Source organism: Lathamus discolor, chromosome 5 (genome assembly GCF_037157495.1).
Source record: "Lathamus discolor isolate bLatDis1 chromosome 5, bLatDis1.hap1, whole genome shotgun sequence".
NCBI classification, from domain to species: Eukaryota; Metazoa; Chordata; class Aves; order Psittaciformes; family Psittacidae; genus Lathamus; species Lathamus discolor.
This window is the reverse complement of record NC_088888.1, coordinates 17,954,450-17,978,677: the sequence shown is the minus strand read 5'-3', so window position 1 is coordinate 17,978,677 and position 24,228 is coordinate 17,954,450. Positions and strand designations below refer to the sequence as shown.

Genomic DNA, 24,228 nt, shown 5'->3' with positions numbered 1-24,228 from the left:
CTGTTTGGGGCTTTCGGAAGGTTTAACCAGCTTAAGGATATACATAAGCTGCTTGATGAAATCAACTTGGATCTCTAGGATATTTTGAGAAGACCCCCACCAAAAAGGATTTTAAAAAAGAAACTGAGCCTTTATATAAGAATAAATGTCTTGGAAAAGGTCATTAATTGATTGAAAGATAGGAAATGGTATGAGACATAACCAGACATCCCAATGGAGGCGACTAGCGCAATCTTGCACAAAATCCAGATTTTGTGATGTGATCCATACACTATAATATTAATATACAAACTGGAACAGAAAAATGTAATTGAGGTGACAAATTATATTCTTTGAAGTAAGGATGTGATTAGGCAATAAGAAGCTGCAGAAAGACCTAACAGGATAGTACAAAAGGTAATAAAATAAAATACCAAGCAGTGCACAATAGAAAGCACAATCCTGGCTCCACAAAAAATGGTAGGATCTAATCCAACCATTTCTATTCAAGAGCACCTCTTTAGCACTGCAGCTGCATGAAAACACTAGCTCAGTACTAGGCAGCTGTTAAAAAGGCAAATCAATATGTAATTAATTAGGAAAATAACACAGAATCACATAATGGAGTATACTACATACAGTATACAAATCCATAACAAAGCCTACATAAAATATTACATAAAATCTTTGTTTGTCCATCCACGACTAGTATGTTATGTTCTTGGCCTTCATTTAAAATAATAATAATTCAGTACTGAAAAAAAATCAGAAACCAACAGCTAGAACAACTGTTTTATGATGATGAATAATTGTTTTATGCCTTATAAATACGTAACAACTTCTACAAAAGGAATGTCTGATTAGGGTAGGACTAACCAAAGAGGGATATTGCGGAGATTTTCAAAACTGTTAGGATATAGGTGAGTTAAGTCACTAAATGAAGCCAGTGGCAACCAAATTGTGACAAATATTTAAGATACATTGAGCATGCAGACAACGGAGATTAGGCTCAGGAAATCACTTTTTAGAGGCTGGGAAAATATTAGGAAGAAAGAAGTAACACATGCCTGCCATGTCATTGTTCACCCTTAGGTATCTCAGTCACTCTTGAAGAAGAGTGTAAAGTTAGATGGCTGAAGACAACTGCTGTTTGTTTACTTATGGTTCCTGGCATGTTACCTCTCTGCAAGTACAAACAATTAAAATTCAAGTTCCTCAGGTAACTACAGTTAACTGGCATGAAATGTATGATGAAGAACAGATATGTCAAATTTTGCACACAGGCATTCTCATGAGTATTTGCTGTATTTTGATGCAGTTTGTTTTTACCAACAGTGTTAATTTCGTGAGCAGAGAAGAGCTAAATCAAATAAATTGATCACTTTACAAGCTTTTTTGAAGTTTCACAAAAGTATTTAAAGAGACTAATGTTTTTCATGTGAGCATTTTGAACAGCAAGACAGGAAGCTTATTTCCCTAGTGGGAACCTCTTCACACAAATGTAGATACTGGTGCACAGCAATGTATTTTGTAGCAATGATTTTAAGCAGCCATAAACTGACCATGGTGAGATCATTGTCTGGCACCTGTAATTGGTTTGTTTCAAAAAAATAGTAATAATTTACACCTACATGATATGTTTGTAAAGACTGGCCAGAGTGCCAAAAAGTATTTAACAGAAAAACTGTCATCTCTTTTAATGTTGTCCAAGATTTTATGTTGTAGCTTTTACTTTCATTGGACAAGATATGTAAGCTCTGGCTTTCCACAGTTGCTTTAACATAACCTTTTCCATCTCAATGGTTTGGAAGAGAGAATGCTCTCTCTCATAAAACGAGGTGAAAACAGTTGTTTACCTGCTGTTGCCTTGTACTTCTGATACAAGCTATACTGCATGACCTTGCTATGAAGTGCAAAGAAGGCTGCAATCATATATACCTAAAATCTTAATAAGCACCTAACTTTAACCACGTAAAATTTAGGCCTTTAATCTAGCTGAAAGTCTACGATTTCTTCAGTCCATGCAAAAATACAGATAAATGTAGGGAGCGATTCAACCCATTGTAAAATAAGTGCCTGAAGTGAAATAAATCACACTCTGCAGGTACTGGTTCCTCCATTGACTACAGAACAGAAAGCTAAGATCAGATTCTTAAATTTCAAGTAGCTAAATGTTTTCCTTTTTCACCTACACAGGTTTCCCAAAATGCATATTGGGATTTTATTTTTCTAATTACTCAATTGATTTAAAAGCTCATATTTAGTAATTCTGTTAAAAGCCTTTTAGTCTTAATGCTATTTAGTGCTTATGCAGCTGTTTCATGTATGCTTCTACAACTCATTCTGTAAACTGTATAATATATTCTTATCGAATACAAAATAAATTACTGTAAAACAAAAGTTATGCTTCCTGACGGCTTTCCTTACCAGCTGAAGACTGGTGCATAGTCTGCGACTGAGCTGAGGTACCTCCAATGTAACACACTATTTTGGTCTGATTTGATTCTTGAGAAACAGCAAAAGATTAAGAAATAACCAGCCATTGAACATTTGTCTTTACTTTCTTAGAACTTCTAAAAGCTCCTTGTTTTTTAAAAACGGTGAATCAAGTGATGAGAAGGGATTTCTTTCCAAGCTGCTGACACACAGCTGCTGTTGCCTATTCTAACAGCCATCTACTTTGGGCTATTTCTAAGAGACAAGGGAAACAGAGTCCCCTCTCAGTTTCTCAGCATTTTGGCATCTATACTATATTAACACATTATTTAAACCATACATTGGTCCATTCTTTTATTTTTATTTTATTTTTGTATTGGAACTTCAGTATCTTTTTCCATTTGCCTCTGAAAGTTTAGTTCTCGGCTCTATACAATGTTCTGGCCAGTCTTAAGGCTTGACTGTAAAATAAATTTGATAAATCTTATCATGACTAGTTATTTTCATCTAAAATATCACAAAAAAGTCCCAGCCAAGTGATGCTTCTGCACTCCTAGGAGTTTATTCTAGTATTTCCTTTAAGTTGCATTACTCCTGCAGTGGAATGATCTGAAGACACCTCTAGACAGCATTCTTCCTACAGAGATACTACAAAATCTGTATTTGTTAGAACAGGAAACCCTTGTGCAAACAAGGCGGACTGAGGTGGTTTCCCACACACACATCACACACACACTTTGTTTTAGCTACAGTTTCATTATCATAAGAGGCAAATATTTTCTTAGATTTATTTCCACAGACTGTCCAGTATTTGGAGGAAGAAACAGAACAGCCAAACACTCTAAAGGAAACTGCCTCAAATTACTGATGCCACAGGGGATTGGCTGGGTACAGGTTACATTGCTACTTTTTCATAATTTATTATTTTTCATGAGAATAACACAGAGAGGTTATTAGGTTATTATAGCACACATGCTATTCCCAAGCTAGGTTATGCATACTGCACCAGATACTGCTTCAACTTTTGTAAAGACAACACGTATGAGATACTTTATATCCTCTTAAAATGTTACCAGGGAGGAGGAGATAAAGATGTTAGCATTGATACTGTAATGGTACATTGTTTAGACACTTAATCATTGTAACCTATTTGAAATTAAGCTTATTTCACAGATGGAAACATTATGTGTATTCAGGTAATTCCCTAGGATCCTATGTAACTGTAACTGTCTTCCAAAAACTGTAACAGTTTTCAGGCTGTTCTGCTATCCACAAACATTTCTGCATGCTGCTGATGGAGCTAGCATTACTTAGCTACAAATCGATCAGCTGAATTAAGGGGCACCTCCGCAACATTTGTTGTAAAATAAATACTAGCAAACACAGTGAAATACATAGGAAAAAAAATTTCTCACATTTACTCTTTTTCTTTACCTGCAGGTTGCCTTTCTGCAACAAACCAGGTCAGTCTCTTCAAGTTTATTTGCATTAGAAAAAACATCCACTGCTGACAATGTCAGTCAACAACAGATGCCATTGAGGTGATGCTAGACCTAAAGTCTAGTTACAACTGCTTTGGAAAGTTAAAGGAATTCTAAAGCCAAGTTATTATGAAATTCCTTATTTACTCTATAGAACTGAAGTCCTCGAGCATAAAAGAAAACCAAGGAATTTTCTACAGCTTAGGTTTGAGAAGTATGTTTTGTTTAAAAGCCAGCACTAAACCCTTTAACGTATACATGCTTCCCTGCAAACTGATATGCCAATAGCTGGTATAAACACCGGGGGTACAGCCAGCAAGCCTAAACTCCACTCAGTCACGAGGTTATCGTAAATTCCCTTCAAAAAACAGTTCTGAAAACTGACATTCTAGTAGCATTTCTGCAACATGGCTGGATATTGAACCTTGCCGCCATCTATGCCTGAAATAGCTTCAGTTGCTTAACACCGTCTAACCCCCTGAACGGCATTTACCATTCCTGAAAACTTCTTTGTTGTTTTTAGTTTCTTTAATGAGCTTCTTGCCTTGAGTCTTGCCAAACTCGCATACCGCTTGGATTAATTATAACGTACACACAGAGCTGGGAGTCAAAATAGTTCCTAGCCACTATTCAAAGCATGACAGTAGTGGTTTCAAAGTGTCATACTGTGGTGAAGAAACCTACTGTGCAGCCAAGTCAATGTAAAATACAAATTCTACCTTTCAGAAAGAGACCAATAGACAAGATTTCCTACAGAAGGATGGAGGCAGGAGGGATGAAATATTCTGAACACAAGACAATACTGTGTTAAAAAAATCAAATGCATGTGACAGTGCTTCTCGGGAAGCGGAAGGCCTTGACTCGAGTCAGTGTAAAAGACTGAAAGCGACTTGGTCAGGAATGTATGTCAACCCACTGTTCACTCCTTTTTCCTCAAACTGGATCTACATGGGGCCTTTAAAAAAAGACAAGCTTAAGTCTCAGGTAATAAAGAAAATATGAAGCCACAGTACATATTCCACTCATAAGTTCCTGATTACAGTGGATGGCTGAACAGTTAAAAGGCATAGCTGAAACCGCAGACAGCTGACTTCAACTATAGAGCCAAGCAGGTGTGGGGCCCTTCAAAAAGCTGCAGTCTGAGAAATGGGCATATGAAAGGAAACAATCTTCTCTCCACCAATGATTTCTACTGCGCTTTATGGGACAAGAAGAGGAAAATAACTGAAAATTTTGGCAAGTGGGAAGAGGGAGGTAGAGAGATATTATAATGTGCTACAGAACAAGCAAAGGATAAAAGAACAAAATGAGCAACTAATGAAACAGTGCTGAAATTCTGAACTGGACACTAAGTTCACTCTGAGATAACTGAAAATTCTGCCCACATATAATGCAGGTCATACTATTTTAGCCAGACTACATAATAATGAAGAAAAAAAAGCCTCATTGACTCGTCACTTCATTATCACAATTATTCATGCAGTTTTGGTTTTTTTTTGAGTAACTGTGAACTAATTTACCATATTCCAAGGATTACAGCAAGCTCTTCTGCACACAAATCTGGTACTTGGTACTGATCAGCATCTGCTAATTTTATCTCATTAAGCAACGTATCATCATTTAAGTCATAATTCTGTGGAAGAGAAAAAAAAATATTTTAAAGTAAATAGAAACTGTTACAGAGAAATTTATGCCTTCAAAATACGTAAAAAAAGTTTAACTTGTTTGAAATGGATAATACCAACACCAGGAAGAGACACAATAAAAAGTAATCTACCATTCTGTAACTGTGATAGAATAACTAACTAAGCCAGTAGAATGAAGTACCATCCGAACAAGTTTTACTACAAGTATACTGGTTGTCACGCAGGAAGAACAGCATTCAGAGCAACTTTAAAATTATCTGAATATTGATTTTTTACTTAAGGGCTGAAAAAGATTTTCCTTCCAAAACTGTTGCTCATAGTGTTACCACAAATGTTGTCCTTTATTTTATATATATATATATATTTAAAAAAACCCCAAACAGTCCTTAAACCAACTATTGTACTACCGTTTTTTAGTTACCAGTAGTATTTTTTTATAATCTATTAAAAACAGAAAATGGATTATTTTAACAGTTTTTCAAACTTCCTGTTCATTTCCCTTCAATGTCCTATTGGTATTTATTCCCAGCAAGCATCTTTCATTTGCAAGGTGAAACTAAGGGTCCATGGAAGAACATAAAGTGACTAGGAATGCTCTGAAGTGGGCTATCTGCATCCATAACTGATATTTATCACTATATAAATGAACTAAGCTGTGAACTGGCAAAGAATGTGAAGAAAATAAATTTGTTTTAAGGGGATAATGGAGACATTCCCACTCTTAGAGGCATATTTAATACCATTATTTTCTTTTCTTACATTAGCATATATCAGGATTATCTACCAATTCCAGGTGAAAAATATTCTAGAGTACTATGCTATTATAATACCACTTCATTATATGTAGCCTAAGTTACAATTTAATATAGCACAATTAGAAAAAAATTTCCAGCTTCTGGCCTACATAATCTTCAAAATCTAGCCTGTTTAAACAGTACTAATTGCTTTAATGTCACTATAAATATTGATCAACTGAACTGTACGCTACAATTTTAAAGCCTGATTTCCATCCCTAGGTTTAAAAATAAATTCCTTATTCCCCCACAACATAAAATCAGCTCTGAATTTTTTTAGATCTAATCAAACTACTGTAAGATGCCACTTCGTATCAGGAGTCCTTATGCATCACCTCAAGCCAGAAGTTTTCCTTTCACAGGAACTGACTTGTGAGCAAACTTTGAACTTAGTCTCAAATATTTTTAAATGCAAATAGCTTTCCATCTAGTGCCATCTGGGATAACATAATTGCCCAGCACCAGGGGGAAGCAGGAAGCACTTGACCAGAAATCAGCCCAGCTACCAGTCCAACAATCAGTCATATTGCTATTTTGGTTGTATTTTTAATGGAATTAAATCACAGACTGCTTAATTGCAAAATAGCTTGTTCAGTCACCTTACTGAATAATAATAAGGGGAGAACTTTAAGACCATAGAAGAAAGCACTGCAAAACAGGAGATGAAGATTAATTGTGACCAGTCTCAATTTGGTGTTTTTACATACTGGCAAAGTTCATAATTCTCTTAGGAATTTTTTCCACTCATCCAGGACAATTCCTATCTTTAGAGAAATAAGAGTATTTTCCTTTACCTGAAAATGGCAGACATAAAATAAGAACACTGGACAAGGAAAGAAAATTTCCCTATAAAAATTTTGCAGCACGATTACAGGCCTTTTACGTTTCCATGCATGTATGTTAATTCTGTGGAAATTCTCAGCACCTCTCAAGGCTTTGCTTTTACTCATTTCCATGAATAGTCTTTTAAAAGTCTACAAGACAGAGCAAACACCTGCCCTAAACTTAGACAGAGATGCAATGATGTTGTCGGTACTTTTTGGTGGATGGAGAATAGCATTAACTCAAATGTTTAGCTAAAATAGCTTCAAGGTACACTCAAGGCTGACACATTTGAGAGCATACCTGGCAAAGGAAACACTAGGACTCACTGTTAACACTAACAAATTACATGAACAAGTTGTATTTTGATACTACATTATTCATAAAGACATGCTGGAAAAAGCGGGGGGGGGGGCGGGATCAAAAACTTTAACTGTTAATTCAACAAACACATGAATTGGAGAATCTACTTAGTCAAGTCTGGTCTAACGCCTATGACAGAATATTCACACACAGTGTTAATAAAATATCTGAACTTGAAAAACCTCAGGTTTTCTTTAAAGCCATGCATTGTTCTGCTAACATTATTTACATAAGGCTTTCCAACTTAAAGACTAAGTCTTGGACCATAATACCTCAGTTTATCTCTGGATTCTTTAGCAAATTCAAATAACCTTAAATCCTGACGAGAACTTCTCCTCATGATGGAAAAATGCCATTCCAAAACAATTCAGAGGTTGTTGAGCCATTTATTGTTGAACTCAACATGCACAGCCTTAAGATCAGTCGGGCAAAGTCATGTAATTCATGCCAGCAGGAAATACCTAGACCCATTTCCTATCTTCACACTGTCATTAAACACGACTGTCAGTCCTTAGCATTCCATGCTTTCCTGTGATGCCTTGCAGGCTATTTTTTAAAAACTGTCTCTCACCTGTTTTCCTAACTCCATCACTCTTAGTCACTATAAATCAATACATGAACTGTGGAAGATCATATTTGCAAATATGCTTTTAGCTGAGTAGCCACATCTGTGTTGCAGACAATCATACGTTGTTTTAACTCACGTCCTTTAATATTAGACAGATATCTACCCTGCACCTTTTCCAAAAGCTTTCAGAAATCAGTTAAGTTTATACTAGGCACCACACACTTTTCACTTGAAGACACTAAAGAAAAGCTTCAGAACATTGTAACTTTAAGAAATTAATACAATTCTCCTCAAATACTTACCATTGTTAAGTTTTCTAGAGGTGTTGGAGCTGGACTTAGTTCACTGTGAGGAAGGAGGAATTCATCTGTTCTTTGGACATCCAAAATAAGCTGTGCAACATATTTTTCCTGAAATCTTGTTCTCTTCCCCAAAGCACCTACAGAAAATCAATATAAATTTATATTAACAAACACTAAAAACCAGTAATCCCATCAAGCACAAGAAAGTTGCTCACAATAAAGCAAATCAAAGACAGAAACCCATTAAGAATTAGCCTATGAAATTTAGCAGTGGTTTAAATCTGCTTGATCTCTTAGCAGTGAGCTACATGTGTTTTTGCCATGACATACAAACAAACATGTATTACAAACATGCAAATGCAGCTAGGTGGGTCTCGCAAAGCCACCTTTAGGTAAATTCTCCACCATATTGTCTCTTGAAAACTCATAGCAATCAAGATTCATCCCTAGCAAGAAGCCACAAGCAATTGTTTCATTTGCTTGCTAAAAGTTAATGACAACATAGAGACACTTAGGCAAATGAAAATCCCACAGTATTTTACAGGCCATCATTTTAAATATTTCAAATCTTCATTTGGAGACAGGCCTACAAAGAAGAATCACAGACATGATGTTACCATAATACAGAATATAAGACACTGTAAAAGTAACGTGAGAGAGTGAAATAGCAAACCAGTGAAAGCTGTCTACTGAATTGAACAATATTCAGAATGCATAATGTGAAATTCCTCTCGGGGTTGTTTCTTCAGTTTTTTATTGGACCCTCAGCCATACTGGCGTATTTCTCCTCCCTTTTCACTAATTTTTAGGTGGCAATTGGCATTTATACCAAATTGAAAAGAAAAACGTATCTGTTCTTCCTCTGTTAGCAACCCAGATTGCAAGCTGCAACCTTGATTTCCAAGTTGCAATCAGAGAAATTGTAGAACAATTCCAAGATGGAAACTTAAAATAACAGAATCCTAACCAGAGCCAAAATGGACCTAAAAATTACTTAAAGTCCGGAGGCTTGCTCGCTTATTGTTGAGTACTGTGTCATAGTAATAACGTGAAAGCCAGATAACAGATTCAGAGGACTGAATGCTGATCCACTTGCAGGACATAAAATCGTTAAGGTAAAGATGATCAAATGTTCATGTGACAAAAGCCTGAGGACAAGGCTATTGTCACTAAGAATTACCTAGCATAGGCACTGAAATAGCAGTCACCCCTTATCTTCCTGAAGCTGGAAACACAGCAGTAGGGAAGACAGAAATAAACCTGATTTCTCCTTTTCTGCCAATTACCCATTTAATGGGTAAGCCCTGTGTTAGGAGTTTATGAAGAAAAGATTCTAAAAATACCACCCTAAAATCACAAAGCACACTGCAGAGAAGACACAGAGAAAGAAATACTGGATAATGATTTATATTAATTTTACATGGTAGCACTCAATTCTCAATTTTAATAACACCTGAAAATAATTATACTGTAATTTACTTCCTATTATGTCTTACTGCTTAAATAGCTAAATAAAACACACTTGCAAAGTCATGCTGATTAATAATACATTTACTTGCTACCACCCAGAAGCTGTGATTTGTTTATGCTTAGCTGTATACACCTCCCACTCCATTTTTTTAAGTAAAGAATTCATTGTTATTACAGGGACAAACCAATATTTTTTATTTGGAAAATATACATCATGTGTTGAACCTTGGGGAAAAAAATTGCTTGCTTTATACCATCATATATCCTTATAAAACAGAGGGAACCTACTCAGATTTTACTTTCTGTTCCATTATTAAATATTCCCAGCGATGCATTACTGGGCATGAAAACGAGAACAAGACAATACACAGATTTCTGAGTTCAACATTATTAATCCTCCAGATCTGTTGATCTTAAATTTATTTTGGACTACCATTCTTCATCTTAGTAAATTTATAAGCAAGAAGGACCACATGCTTCTCTTTTACTGGAAATTGCTTTGTGGAGTTAGTGATGGTTGTGACTTATTGTGAGAGGCAAAGTTACTTTTTAATAAATGACGAATACACCACAGGCCTGGATTAAATGGACTTTAAAAAGTACACAAGCCAAAATAAGTATAATTTATTCACACATTTCTAGAATAACTTTGGAAAATATTAATTCTCAGTTCTCTGAGAACAGCAAACATTTCCATGCCATAATAAAATACTCAACTTGTACGGACTGCAATCATTAAAGAATAAAAACCTCATAAAGATCCTTTCCTAAAAAGGAATTCCTTCCAAAAGCCTTAAAAATGTCTTTCCTAGAGACTGAATTTTTACATTAAAGCAAAGTCTTTTCTGATGATGTAACATTCTTTCCATTTAGCCCAAACATGCATGTCAAACGAGTTTGCCTAGAATGTAAACAATTCCCACATGTTCAGCTCAGTTCATTTGCCTTCAGGTTAGACATCCTTCATAACTATTCTAAAAGATTTAAGGAGATAAACCACAGAAATTTTAGGAGTTTCACAACATTTGTCCAAGAGTCTATAACACCACAAACTCTCTCTGGAACTAGCACAACTTCTTGGTAAAATAATAAAAAAAATACAAATAGTTCCAATGCATTCAAACTTCTTCCCCCCACCCTCTTCCAAACAAGAGGCTATTTTCCTAGGTTAGATTTAAGAAAATTATTCATCCAAAATCTGAAGATCTCCTTTAAAGTGGAAACCTTCCCCTCCAAACAAAAAGCACATAGCTGTAAGTTGAGGAATATCCATGAATAGCCACCTTCCACCTTGATTTTAGTTAATTAAATTTTTATAGCTTGAGTATCATCACACACATTGATGTTTTTAATAAAAATAAAAACTCCAAACATGAAAACTTTAGGGTAATTTCAAACAAAACCACCTTATAATACCAAGTTTGTAGTACATACCACACAAAAAATTCTTTCATTTTGGGTTTATTTTTTTATTTGTGTGTGTCCGCATGTGTTTTTTTGGTTTGTATGTTTGGAATTTTTTAATTAAAATACTGAACTGGCTCAGGATACAAGCAGAGGTAGATGCAGCTCTAATCTAAATATAAAAGAAGTGCTGCCTTGTGACATACAGTGGTGTAATAGGAGGATGCAAGTTTCAGCTCCTGAGTGCTTTCCACTAAAAAGCCTACAGAAAAAAACCTACATAATGGTTTTGCATTTTTTATCAGGTACAATCAGAAGTTCTCAACAGAAAAGGTGTGCGTTTTATGTCATTTTAATTACCTAGCAGGACCAGCTAGACCTAACAGCTCCGTATCTATACATGCAATTTTAAATGAAGTTCCAAGTGCAGCAAAGTGATCTGCCTGACTCCAAAGAATACAATTATCCTTTCAGAACTTAAAGTCTCCGTAATGATTGAATCCTCAATACTACTGTTAATCAGAAATTCGACTTTTCTACTTATTTCCTGTGATAACAGCAGTCCTTGAAGTGACTTTTAAATGCTATTTACATAGAGTAGATCTAGGTTAGTGGCATAAAATGTCAAAGACTGCATCAAATCATCATGCAGACTTCTTCAGAAGTGTCTACAAACAAACAGATTATTCACCGTGAGACCAGCTAGTTCAGGAATCCCACAAGAGACAAGTAGACCTAGAATTTGATATGAAACACAAACAGGAAAGATCGCAATACCACAGATGCTCAGACATCCATATTAGGGATGATACTGTAACTAGACAGCATATTTCTCTTCCCCTTTCCAAGTAATGATCATTCTTAGAAGACAAGTAAATCTGACTGCTAAAAGTCAAGATTTAAAATATAGATCATTTTTAATTGAATATGTAAAAAACTCACAATAAATCATGTTAGTTTGGTCCAACCAACCATTCTCAAAGACTATACAAGCAAAAACTTACCTGTGAGATTAATCTCCAGTTTCGTTATGTCTTTAGCCACACTGAAACACTGTTTAGCTTTTTTATACTCATAGTAATACAAAAATGTATAGGCACACTCAAGATGGAACTGAACTGCTAGGTGCCAGCTTTCACCGCCTGTGAACAAAGTTTGTGCTTCTGTCACTGCAAATTGAGAAAAATAAAAGCTATCAGGATGCAGTCTGCATGAATGATACTTTAAAAATACACTTAAAACACCAGAAGAAAAAGTCTGCTATGCTTCAAATAGACCTATTGTTCTTTATACCTCCACACATTTAAAAATCCACAGTCAGTGCACAGAAGTTGTGCGCTACTATAAACATGTTTCAAGTTTTACACCTAAGGATTACTACTAGAACAAACAAAAGTTTAATCTTTGCTCATATTTTATATCAAAGCTGAATTGGGATATGTTACTTTTGCAGATAATAAACAACAAATTGCCTTGGACCTGCTGAAGAACACAGGAACTCGGAATACAGACTGTTGAGGTAACACCCTCATTACCCCAAACTACCAAGGATTTTTTAAAACATTTTCCTCTGATTTTTGAACTTAGAGTTTGGCAGCCAACTCCAGCCTGAACAGATTGTACAGTTTAAACCTCCTAGGCTTTTTTTTTTTTTTTTTGAGTACTTGTTAATCCTCAAAATCTTTCAGTTAATACAGAAAGCTGGTAAACCTGAACATATTTTTTAAACAGCTTTTTTTAATTCCATAAATAAGGATTTGCATGAATAAATCCCGCCTAGCAACTTAACTTTTTCCAAAGTCTGATTTTAGAGATTTTGTTTAATGAAAGCAAACTGATAATTTAAAAATATTACTGCAATGGTTTTCAACTAAAGCAGGATAGAGAACGCAGCACGTTACAACTTATTCTTCTAAATAACGCCTTCGAGAGATTACAACTCTTTAAAAAAAACAAAGTCTGTGCAATTTAATCCCTGCTTTTAACCAAAAGCTTATTTCAAACATATCACTTCAAAACTGAGAAAGTTAGCTGAATTTTAACCTTACATTTAAGTAGTGTACCCTCTTCACTAATGAACGATCTCAGGTTTTAATGCTTCTGCCCATACTTATCATTGAACACATTCTGTTTTTAAAAAACAGAATAATGCCCATATTAAGAATCATAAAATATCTGCCTTTCTAACAAAAGCTTTGTTTTTTGGTTTGTCTTTTTTTTGGGGGGGGGAGGGGGGGAGGGTGGATGGGGCAGGCAAAAAACACCCCAACAAGCCAGTAAGTGATTTGGAACATCTGCCATCTTTATCTGCTATTCACACTCTATACAGTGCCATTCTGATGATTTCCCAAAAATTCCATTTACATGCAGAAAAAATAAAATAAGTTTTCTATGAGGTATTTTCAAGCACTAACCAAAGACTATTTAAAAGGTCTACTGAGTATTTGTTTTATAAGGAACATGAAGGTACTTATCTGAAATACCAGATGGCTTTAATTTGAAAGTAAATTCACTACAGATTCAAGTGTACTTCACATCATCTCCTTGGAAAACCATATCCAGGAGCCTCAAAACAGATCACTGAAAACAGATGTCTTAGTGCTTATTTAGTATCTGTGCATATGCAGCAGCATCCTCTACACAGCTCAGGGCTGCACAGACTACTGTATCTCTACCTGGTATCAGCTAGTTAATGAATTTTAGTTGATGACTACTTCTCTTTCAGTTTTGTTTCATGTTTTTCCAAAAAGTGTCACAAAAACGTGCTCCAAATTTCTCTCATATTTTTATCTACATAACAGAACCCAAAAGTGCTTTCATGCACTCTACATTCTCCAGAGTTAACACAACAAAACTATTCTGTCAGGCAAGAACTGCAGTACTCGAATAGAACTGCAAAACCATTGGCATCTAACTATCTTTGATGCTGGGCATCTTCAAAACCTACGTACGTTGCAGATCAAAAAAACCCTCAGTTAAGTATAGTAGGAGAGGAGAGTCTTGAAACTTTGGCATTTAACATTGCCACCTTCATCAAAACTGTCCTGGGTTCAGCAGTAGCAGTCATTTTTCTCCTTCTTAGTAGCTGGTGCAGTGCTGTGTTTTGACTTTTGGCCTGGGAACAGCACTGATAACACAAATGATTTAGTCTGACCAAGGTCTTTCTGAGCCTCATGCTCTGCCAGGGAGGAGGGGAAGCTGGGAGGAAGCAGAGACAGGACACCTGACCCAAACTAGCCAAAGAGGTATTCCATACCACAGCACGTCATGCCCAGGATGTAACGGAGAGTTACCCGGAAGGGCTAGTGGACTGTGGGGTTGGACTAGGTATCGGTCGGTGCTCAGTCAGGCTGGGTGGGCCAAGTTATCAGTCAGCTACTGGTGAGGTGTTGTATTCTCTTCCCTTGTCATTTCCCTTATCATCATTATTATTGGTGGTAGCAGTAGTGATTTGTGTTATACCTTAGTTACTAAACTGTTCTTATCTCAACCCGTGGGAGTTACATTCTTTTTGATTCTCCTCTCGGTCCCTCCAGGAGTAGGGGGAGGGCAAGAAGTGGGGGAGTGAGTGAACGAGCTGCGTGGCTGGGTTTAAACCACGACAAAAACACATATGACAACTCATCTCTAAATGCAACAGAAAATTTCTTCTACGTAACTGGTTGGAAATTTTAGGTTTGCTAAACTAAATGTAGAATCTTTAGCTGACTACTTGGCAAGTGGCAAATGTCTACAAGCAGCTTGCCTCTTCATCTTTCTCAGTTGCTACACGAAGTGATATCAACAGTCTACGGAAGAACTTATGTTTCTTAGAAAAAAAACCCAAGTGATATAATTACATTTGACATTTTAACTTTCTACATTATGTTTTTGTAAACATATATATATTACATAATTTAATGTTGTCTATTTTCTCCATGTATAATGCAGAGTTAGTAACCAATCTCAAAACTTAGAGGTTAGGACAGAAGAAAGGAAAAAAGTTTATCTCCCTCATGAAGATAAAGAAAAAGAACATGCCCTTTTCAAAACTAAATGAGCTCAGTTAAGTAAGGGTTGAGAACTACAGAATGGCTTCAAGTGAGCTTGTGACAAGTTAACAGTGTCAAGCATGGGAGAAGAAAATCTTTGTCTATAATAACATATTCCAGTTTTCATCTTAAATAGGCTGGAAAACAGCATGTGCCACACAAGCCCATGTCAATTTAAGTGAATTCTGTTCCTCCTCTACTCTCTGTAGTTACATAAGCATCATGTTGAGAGCTGTGCCTACAAAATCCCCTCCCCCATGATATCTTACAACTGATGCTGTAGGCCAATAAACCAAGTAATTAGAAACATACCTTGTTTTATACAGGTCTGGGCAAGAGAAAATAGCTCAGGTGATCTCTCCTCTAACAACTGCTGGTGAATATTCACACACCTTAGAGTCCACCAAAACACTGTCTGAAAGAAAGTACAAATATTTCAAATAAATAACAGGTATATTTCAAAGTATCCTTAAAAACAAAACCAAAACCACAAACAACACAACAAAAGCAAAACCAAAAAAGAACAGGAAAAAGGATAAGCGGCTTTAAAATAAAATTTTCCAATTTATTCAATTCTAATTTCTAAAAAATACTAAACCATCCAAAATTCCTGTTTTATATAAAAAGTGAACACCAACCTAGGTTAAAGATGTATATTCAAGCAGCTCTGCAGTGCTCTAAGAGTTTGATGGACTTTTCCTGTTAATTTCTCTAGCTGCTCTTTGAACAGTGCAAATCTTTAGGACCACATTCTCTTAAGAAACTGCACAAACAGAATATAAAAGGAACACTAGTGTGTGTTTATTTTGGAGTAGCCACTTGCTACTTTGATTTCACACATCCTAATTCTTGAAACAGAAAAAGACAAAAAACCAAAACAAAAACAACTGTTTCTTACTTATCTTCTTTTGTGTCACTTTCATGATTTTAATAGACAGCCATGATTTCACTCTTCAGTAATCTTTCCAGCCTGAAGAATCCTAGACTATTTAGCTGTTTTTTAATGGAAGCCATTCTGTATTTCTGATCATTCAGTATTACCTTTCTATGCAATTTTCCTGTCCTGTTTTTTGTTTTTTTCAGGTAGGGGTAGAAAGGAGACAGTGAGGTGGAAGAGGATCAGAACTGCTCAATGAGAACACCTCACAATCACAATTGAAAGTATTAATGTTTCTATGTGGAATTTGAAATAGGCAAATACCTTACTGAACTAAGTAATCCTTCTATAGAAGAGCTGAATCACAGCTCAGGAAATAGCTGTGTACAGAAAACATAAGTTCCCCAGCATATTTCATCCCTCTCTAGCTGCACCAGGTAGAAATGCAGGGAAAAGGTAACTGATAATGTAATGGGCTATTCTCTAAATTACGTAGAAAATTGTCACCTGTGAACATAGGGTATGCCTCTACACAGGCCCTAATGATTACTAGTTAATCTACTACTGTTATCACACCAGTAATTTCTATGAAACAGATATTTGATTGCTTCTAAGAGGTACCTATCTTCTGAACTTTTCATACAGGTATGCTTCCATCAGACTGACCTAAGGGCTGTATAGTATTCAAGCATAAACATCTAAAACAATCATATGTAGTTGACTAACATCCATAGAAAGGAACCATCAAAAAGAATAGCAGCTTCTATTTCAAAAATCAATGAAAGATGACTTTTGGTATCAAGCTGAACAGAGTAAAAGCACACAATAACACTTTGTGAAAAAGACCAGATCCTGACATTTCATCGCTTATTTAGTAACATAAAAGCAATTTAAATCAGTTTCTAATTACTTCAGTTATAATATTCATTTTCCCACACAACTGATTATTCAGCTTAGTGATATGATTTCCTGAAGCTTGCCACTCAAAAATGTTAGAATTGGAGAGAACATACTTAAAAAGTTTCAGGCAAGCCAGATAAGCTCTGTACAATATTCTGTCAGCAATGTTAGCTTTTTGGGAGACAAGTTAATTTTTTTATTATTTTTAAGCATTTAATCTTCCATGTACAATTTTGCAATAAAAAAGGGCTTTATCAATGCTTCAGGTAATATATTTCAGAGTAGTTCATACCGCTTTAAATTTATTTGCACTAACAACGCAAAAGCATTAAAAGACTTCATTAGGATCAAACTGAAACAAAAAAGAATGGCAATCTTTAATTGCTACATTGACCTGTTGATGAAAGTAGTTTTTATCAGTTGTCCGCTTTAAAATACTATCCAAACTTGATGTAACCTAAGTAATTGAACCTCCATTAGGTAGAAGGTGGCCTCCTATTATGTCAGTCTGAGGGCAGGCAGCAAGGGAATTCTCTGTACCAGGTACATTTTCTGCCTTCCTGATTGACCCAATTGCTGAAATTCAACAGCACTCATCTGTGAATAACAGGGAAAATGATGGAAGAGCTTGGCTTCCCGAAACGCAGCACAGCCGACATCTCCTACACAGTTTAATTCATTACTCAAAGACCCAGCTGTGATGGGATGTTTTCAGCCAAGCATACAGAGAGACCATGTGTCATCCTGATCTCCAGCCAAATTCTGCTGAATTGGAATGTAATAAAAAGACATTGCTGCTGTTAAAAGTCCCCCAGTTCCAGAATCCTGCTACTGACCAGCCTGCTGCTAAACTACAAGGCAGGTAGAGACTAAAGCCCTCTCATGGAAAGGTCCATCATATCTTCTAATTTTTAATGTACAAGCACAATAGAGAATTAAAGTGTCCTCCACACGGATGCCTATAGAAGAGGTAGAGGATAACGACAAACAAAAGTGTATACTTCCTTGCCATCTGGAACTCATAGCTTAGAACTCATACAGTAACAGTTAAAAGTAACCCAAAGCTTGTTAAAAAAGGACACAATATATGTATGCTACATCACAGGGCATTCTCTCTCCCCTCCCCCAGATGTCACAAAGTATGTGTCTTAAAGTTGCTTCCTATTAAATTTTCTAATTTTTCCAGGTAATGAAGGTATCATTCTTCTCTCTTGGGGAAGACCTATTTTCTCAACAGATTATCCTTAAGAAAAAGATACTTGTGTTTAATTGTAAGCACTTTTGACCTGTTTCTTAGAAGAAAAAACCTCAGAGCTGCAGGTAAAAAGAAAAAAAAAAAAAAGAGAGAAAAAGAAAAAGGAATTATACTGATCCAAAGAATAAGAGAAGCAGCTAATGAGTAGCTGGCAGTCATAATCATTAGTCACATATTTCTCACCTGAAGAGATGCAAGCTTGTGTCTTGAATTCACAAGGATTATCCTGGCTATAAGCAGCAAAATAGGATGAGAAGTCAACGTATAGACTGATTCACCGTCTAGAACAAGCATCTTCAGAATAGCCGCATGCAGCACTTTTGGCTGAAAGAAGAATAAAGGAAAAAAATACTAGGTTCAGGAAATATAAGTAAGTCTATGAACAAGTCATGTAATACAGAATTAGAACAAATAACTGCTCATGTATTTAAGGAAAAATTCTGGTCAAAACACTGGGGACAAAAATTGACATCTCTTGGAGACTGAACCTTTTCCCAGCTCATGGTGAATTCTGCCTTATGTCTTGTGGTCCTGACACACCGCATCAAAAACATCTGAAAGACTCTGATTTTCTCCCATCTGAAATGTCTATGTCCACTTAACACTATTCCCAAGCACATTCCAGTAATATCCTTCCCATGATCTACAGAGAAAAGCTTCTGGTAAATCCATGCCATTCAATTTTTAATCACAGAAATAAAATAATTCATTAAAATAAACCTACAGCACTCAAACACACTAGGTATTCTTCCAGTCATGTCAAGATGTATTATCTTCTCTACCCAGAGGGAGCTTTGTGTCAGAGTGGCATCAGTGCAGCAATATAAGAGGTATTCTTCCCTCTGTCAAAAAAAACAGAAACAACTCTCCCTGCTTTGGATTCTTTCCTGTATGATGTTCCCTATAGTATTTTTTTTACTTAATGTGCTTGAGGTGGCTCTCCAGGAAATCTATCTCTGTGGTGACTGTCATCCAACAATCACATATTCTTCTCTCAATTTTAACGTAATGAAAGTATTTAAGCGGTTTATCTTCACGAACAGGGAGACATCAGTTCAGCAGTTTATTCCTAGTTCTCATATGACAGGTATCCTTTGCAAACTAAAAGAAGTAGGGCTTTTCAGTTGGTATGAAAGGGGCAAGAAAAGGGAAAGAGAAGAAGGTTAAATGACAGCTTGCATTTACGTCCCTTGCCTGAGAAAAGTTTGCCATTCAGTCAATGAATCACATTTCAGCTTTTTAAGCTGAAAGAATAATTCCTAAGTTACTTGAAACAGTTTTCAACACCTTTACCAAGAGGTTACATTGAAGACAGAAGTTGTAAGCCACATTACTCCCCCAGTTCACCTTTAAATAACAAGTCTGCAAGGCTTCTCCCCCCCCCCCCCCCCAATTTGCTTAGGTTTCTTAGTTATTTATCTTGCATTAACATTGCAAATATTTTTACTTTGTAGGGAATGACTAGGGACTTTGCTTACTCACAGTGGAATCTTGCATGACATCACTGCAGTCATTTCAGTTCCACTGTGTAAAACAAAGTTTACAATAGTCTGAGAAACCACTTAAGAATAAAGGAAACAAACGGCCAAGTATATCAGATCCCTCTCACCTCTACTGATTCAGAAAGGAATCACCTTACCAATATCTCTACTCTGACCTTGAGAGGGAAAGTCAGCATTCAGTACTTCTAAAAATTCAGCTTCAGAATACACACATGCAATTGCACACCTAATATAATTCTCAGTTTAACATGAACTTTTTTCCCTTGTCTGCTGTTTTGATTCTATAATCAACGTAGACAGCACTTAAAATACCCAGTGGGAAAGCAAAGCAGCTATAAGTTTTCTTATAGAACCATTTTCTAAAACAGCCTTGCTATACTAATCTACACTTGTTTAAGCACTGTACCAAACAATTAATCTCAAACTCACATCTCAAGTCCTTTTACTGGAAAAAGCTCAGTCCAACTAATGTAACATTACAAGAGATGTAATGAGGGTGGGAGGAGAAGAGATGATGACATGTCATAGCCTTGAAAATAAGCCAAGTCCCAGAGCCAAAGAACTGCTACCCTATTTTAACAAATCCACGTTCTTTCCACGAAGCAAATCCCATACAGGAAAGCATACATCCTTTCTTTTAGCTGAAAAAGCCTAAACCAGCATTCATTCTTATAGCTTCTGCTCTAAGGCTGCATTATCAGTGTGGAATTCTAACAACAGAATTTACTGCCCTAAAGTAGACTTGAAAGATGAAAGAACAGCTACATGTAAGAGCTAGACACTTAAGCTTTTATAGCTTCAAGGGCTGAAAAGTTAGGAATCAAGTTCATAAAAATCCCTAAAGCATTGACTAAGAGTAAAAAGCAATTTTGAGCTTGCCTTGTACCTAAACACTTAAATATCCAAAGTTCTGAAGCTATCTCATATAGCTCAAAAATTCCACATCTCTCAAAACAGCCATAACCCAAACCTTGCTAACATGTTCTTGACCTTGTAAACCTGGGACAGATTGTTGAGTCTTACCTTTCTTCACTAGACTTGACACCAAAACATGCAATTATCTTATACAGGAATAATTTTCTTAAAACACAGAAACATATAGTAGATAATTACTGTATTAACATAGGATGAGAAATCTCTGAAGTAATCATCCAATTTGTTGTATCTGCAAGTGGTTCCATTTAACTAAATACGGACAAATAAAGCTTAATTTACTCTAAATATATAATTTTTAATCTCTGAAACATAGCTGGTTATGTATTCAACTCCCAAACACTAAATTAATGGCTACTGTCAAGTTACTCTTTGTTAGTTACTACTAAAACCCTGAATCAACTGCAAGCTGAACAATACTCTTGGCTATTTCAGTTTTCACAGTATTTCAAAAGTATTTCCCAGCACAACCGTTACCACCTGAGTAATGATGAAAATCAGAAAATAGCTTCTGCCATTCACATTCAATAGCTCTCAGAACAGACAGTAGGATAATTCTAGTTTAGGGGCTTCATGCCCTTTTCTTGCTAACAACAGTGACTAGAGGCCACATGAGCATTTGGTATGCTTTTATTTCTGTATCAGGAACAGTTCTGAACTTGCCTTCCTAACATTTCATCAGTGTTTTCCTCAGTCTTGGGGATCCTTCCCCTAAATCCAAAAAGGTAAGTGAAGACATACACAGAGGTAGAAAAAGCCAAACTAAAGGTTTGGGAAGACCTGATTAAACAATTGGCAGGTGAAGGGGAGCCTTATATACCAGGCTTCTTAGATTTTAAACAGTACAAAGACTACTGCACAGCAATTTGTCACTTGGCAAAGCTAAGGTGTTGTATCTTCCAGAATAATGGAGAATGTACCGACGTTACTAGGCAAAGATTTGTTCCTTTGGAACACAATTCACTCTTTATTCTAGATTTTAGGGGATAAAAAAAATGGGTTCGTTTGCAAATGCTTCTCTCTTTGGCTTTCTGCAAAGAGGGCAAGATTGCAGTGGAGGCTCCAATATCATGACCCAAACCAGCAACAGGTAACCCATGCTGAGCCAACTTGCCGTCTCAAGATAATGAAAGCGAGCTAGCACAAGCAAGTCTTCCCTGAGAGTGCTACACGTAGAAGTACTTAGCTATGATGCTCTTGGTACATACATTTTCCCTACAAGGTTGCGAAGGAATCTTCCTTCTTTTCTTTATTCATTACAAGGGAACATCAGGCCAGACTGCAGGCTACTTTAGCACATTATTCCTGCTTACAAGACTGCGCCACCCACATTCAGCCTTTATCATCCATCCTTATATTCCCCACAAGAGGCAGAAATTTGCAAAATGTTCAAAGCCTGTGTCTCGCTGGTCACTGGTACTCAAACAACACAGTCAGGCTAAAATTCAACTCTCTTCTTTGTGGCTAGTTTATGTTAATAGAAGCCAAGCATCTGAGTCTGGAAAAAGGAATTCCCAACACACCGAATTAACATGGCTAAGGAATCACATTGAATTTGAGTCAGTAGTACTACACAGTTTCAGTATTTTTCATATGAATTATAAACGCGGCTATTTATATCAATATTTCATTGATATATTTCAATGTGTGGTAATATTTCAGTCACTTCCAGCAAAGGATCAAATAATGCATAGAAGAAGCAGTAATACAAGTATAAGAAAAAAGAATTATTAAAATGCATTCCCAAACTTATGATTTGGAATTAAGCAGGAAGTTACTAAAGTTCAGCAGGAGCTATTGATACATGTATTTGGAAGATTCCTAACAGTTAGTTACACATATTACCAATTAACGTATCAGGATCTTCTTCCAGATAAAGCTTCTCACTGTTATCAAATATATTGTATTGTAAATATGAAATCAGTTAATGAACAATGAAAGCAGCTTGTCTGCACAACATTCTTAGTCACTGGTGGTCTTAACCAACCCTACTATACAGCTTTGTACAGTTAATCTACTGAAAATACTAAGTTGAATTGTATAAGCTAATACACAGAAACTATGAAACTTAAGGCGGAATAAATACACACTAACTCCAACAGTTCTTTATGTTTTATGGTACATGCAAGAATCAGTGACAGTTTTTTAATATATAAGGATACCAATACTATGTCCCACTTATTACAAGCACTGCACTTATTAAAAATGTTTTAGTTTAATTCCAGCAATTTCAAAGCCAGACTGTAAAACATTTTACATCTCATATGTACATGTTAATACATATGTACATCTCGTATCTTCCTTTAACAGAATCCACTTGTTAAAAAAATCAAGGTAGTATCAGTCAGACTGTTAACTGGTATGGTAACTGAAAGACACCTAATAACTAAAAAGCTAGCTGCTTTTCTAATTAGAAACTACTGAGCTACTTTTAAGCTTGGACTCAAAAGAGAAAAGCACAATCCAGTTCTGTAGGACATAAAAAGAAATCCTAATAGAGTACATAAATGTAACTGTAATTTACAGAGAAGGCTGGAATCAATTTGGGGAATGGGAAATAATGTACATATACTCAAGAATATTGTTCATGGAAGACATCCAAGAGGCCTCTACCAGCAACTCATTTAGAAGAGGCTATTTTATTTGTTCTTCACTGAAATTAACTATAGTCTTATGCAGTCTTAATGCACTCATAAGAAATTAATGATGCATTCAGAAGTTATCTGGGAGCACTGACCCAGAGATGAAACTTTTAACGGATAGAAATGGCATCAGTTATACAGCCTGAAAACATAAACTTAAGACTAATCCAAAGTTAAGACTAATTCAATAAAATGTTCTGAAAATAAAAGTAACAGTTTTGAAAATATTCCTGGGGAAAAAAAGAGACAATTGTAATGCTGAAAGTTACTGACATTACTTAGAGCAGGCTAAAAGAAACATGAAGACATACATTTTTTTTTAACCTTGACATGGGTAAAGATCATTTTAGTCTGAAAACATGAAAAATGAAAGGTCTATTTAAAAAGGGATTGTATCAGTCTTGATGATGGAATATGGAACATTAACAAGAGATGGAAAAAGTTATAGCACTATTTTTAACACACTTTCTGAATATCTGCGTACGCAAGAAAGGAAAGATGGATTAATGGAAGCACAAAAATGTCAGCTTATCAAGATGTTCGCATCCTGGATGGGTTCAAGGCCAGGCTGGATGAGGCTCTGGGCAACCTCGTCTAGTGAAAGGTGTAGTTGGAACTAGATCTCTTTAAGATCCCTTCCAACCCAAACCATTCTATGATTCTATGTTCATTTTACAGAGCATTTATATACTAAGAATCCTTTGAAAGAAAAGTACATACAGATAATTCAAAACATACAAGAGCTTTTGGATTAGATGCTTAATAAAGAAGAGAACTGGATATTATATTTTAGCATATAAATGTTTAGTACTCTTGGGGAAAA

General features: G+C 35.9%; 1 protein-coding gene across 2 annotated transcripts in view; it reads right to left on the bottom strand.

Annotated features, from left to right (window-relative positions):
- The window catches only part of TTC27 (tetratricopeptide repeat domain 27), a 117,266-nt gene that overhangs the window by 83,297 nt on the left and 9,741 nt on the right, over positions 1–24,228 (bottom strand). For both annotated transcript variants that reach the window (XM_065679914.1, XM_065679915.1), the window contains exons 4-8: positions 18,512–18,652; positions 15,609–15,711; positions 12,270–12,434; positions 8,392–8,528; positions 5,417–5,529 (exon numbers count right to left, since the gene is read on the bottom strand). In XM_065679914.1, the coding sequence (XP_065535986.1) occupies positions 5,417–5,529; positions 8,392–8,528; positions 12,270–12,434; positions 15,609–15,711; positions 18,512–18,652 (659 nt within the window). The remainder of the gene's footprint in view (positions 1–5,416; positions 5,530–8,391; positions 8,529–12,269; positions 12,435–15,608; positions 15,712–18,511; positions 18,653–24,228) is intronic.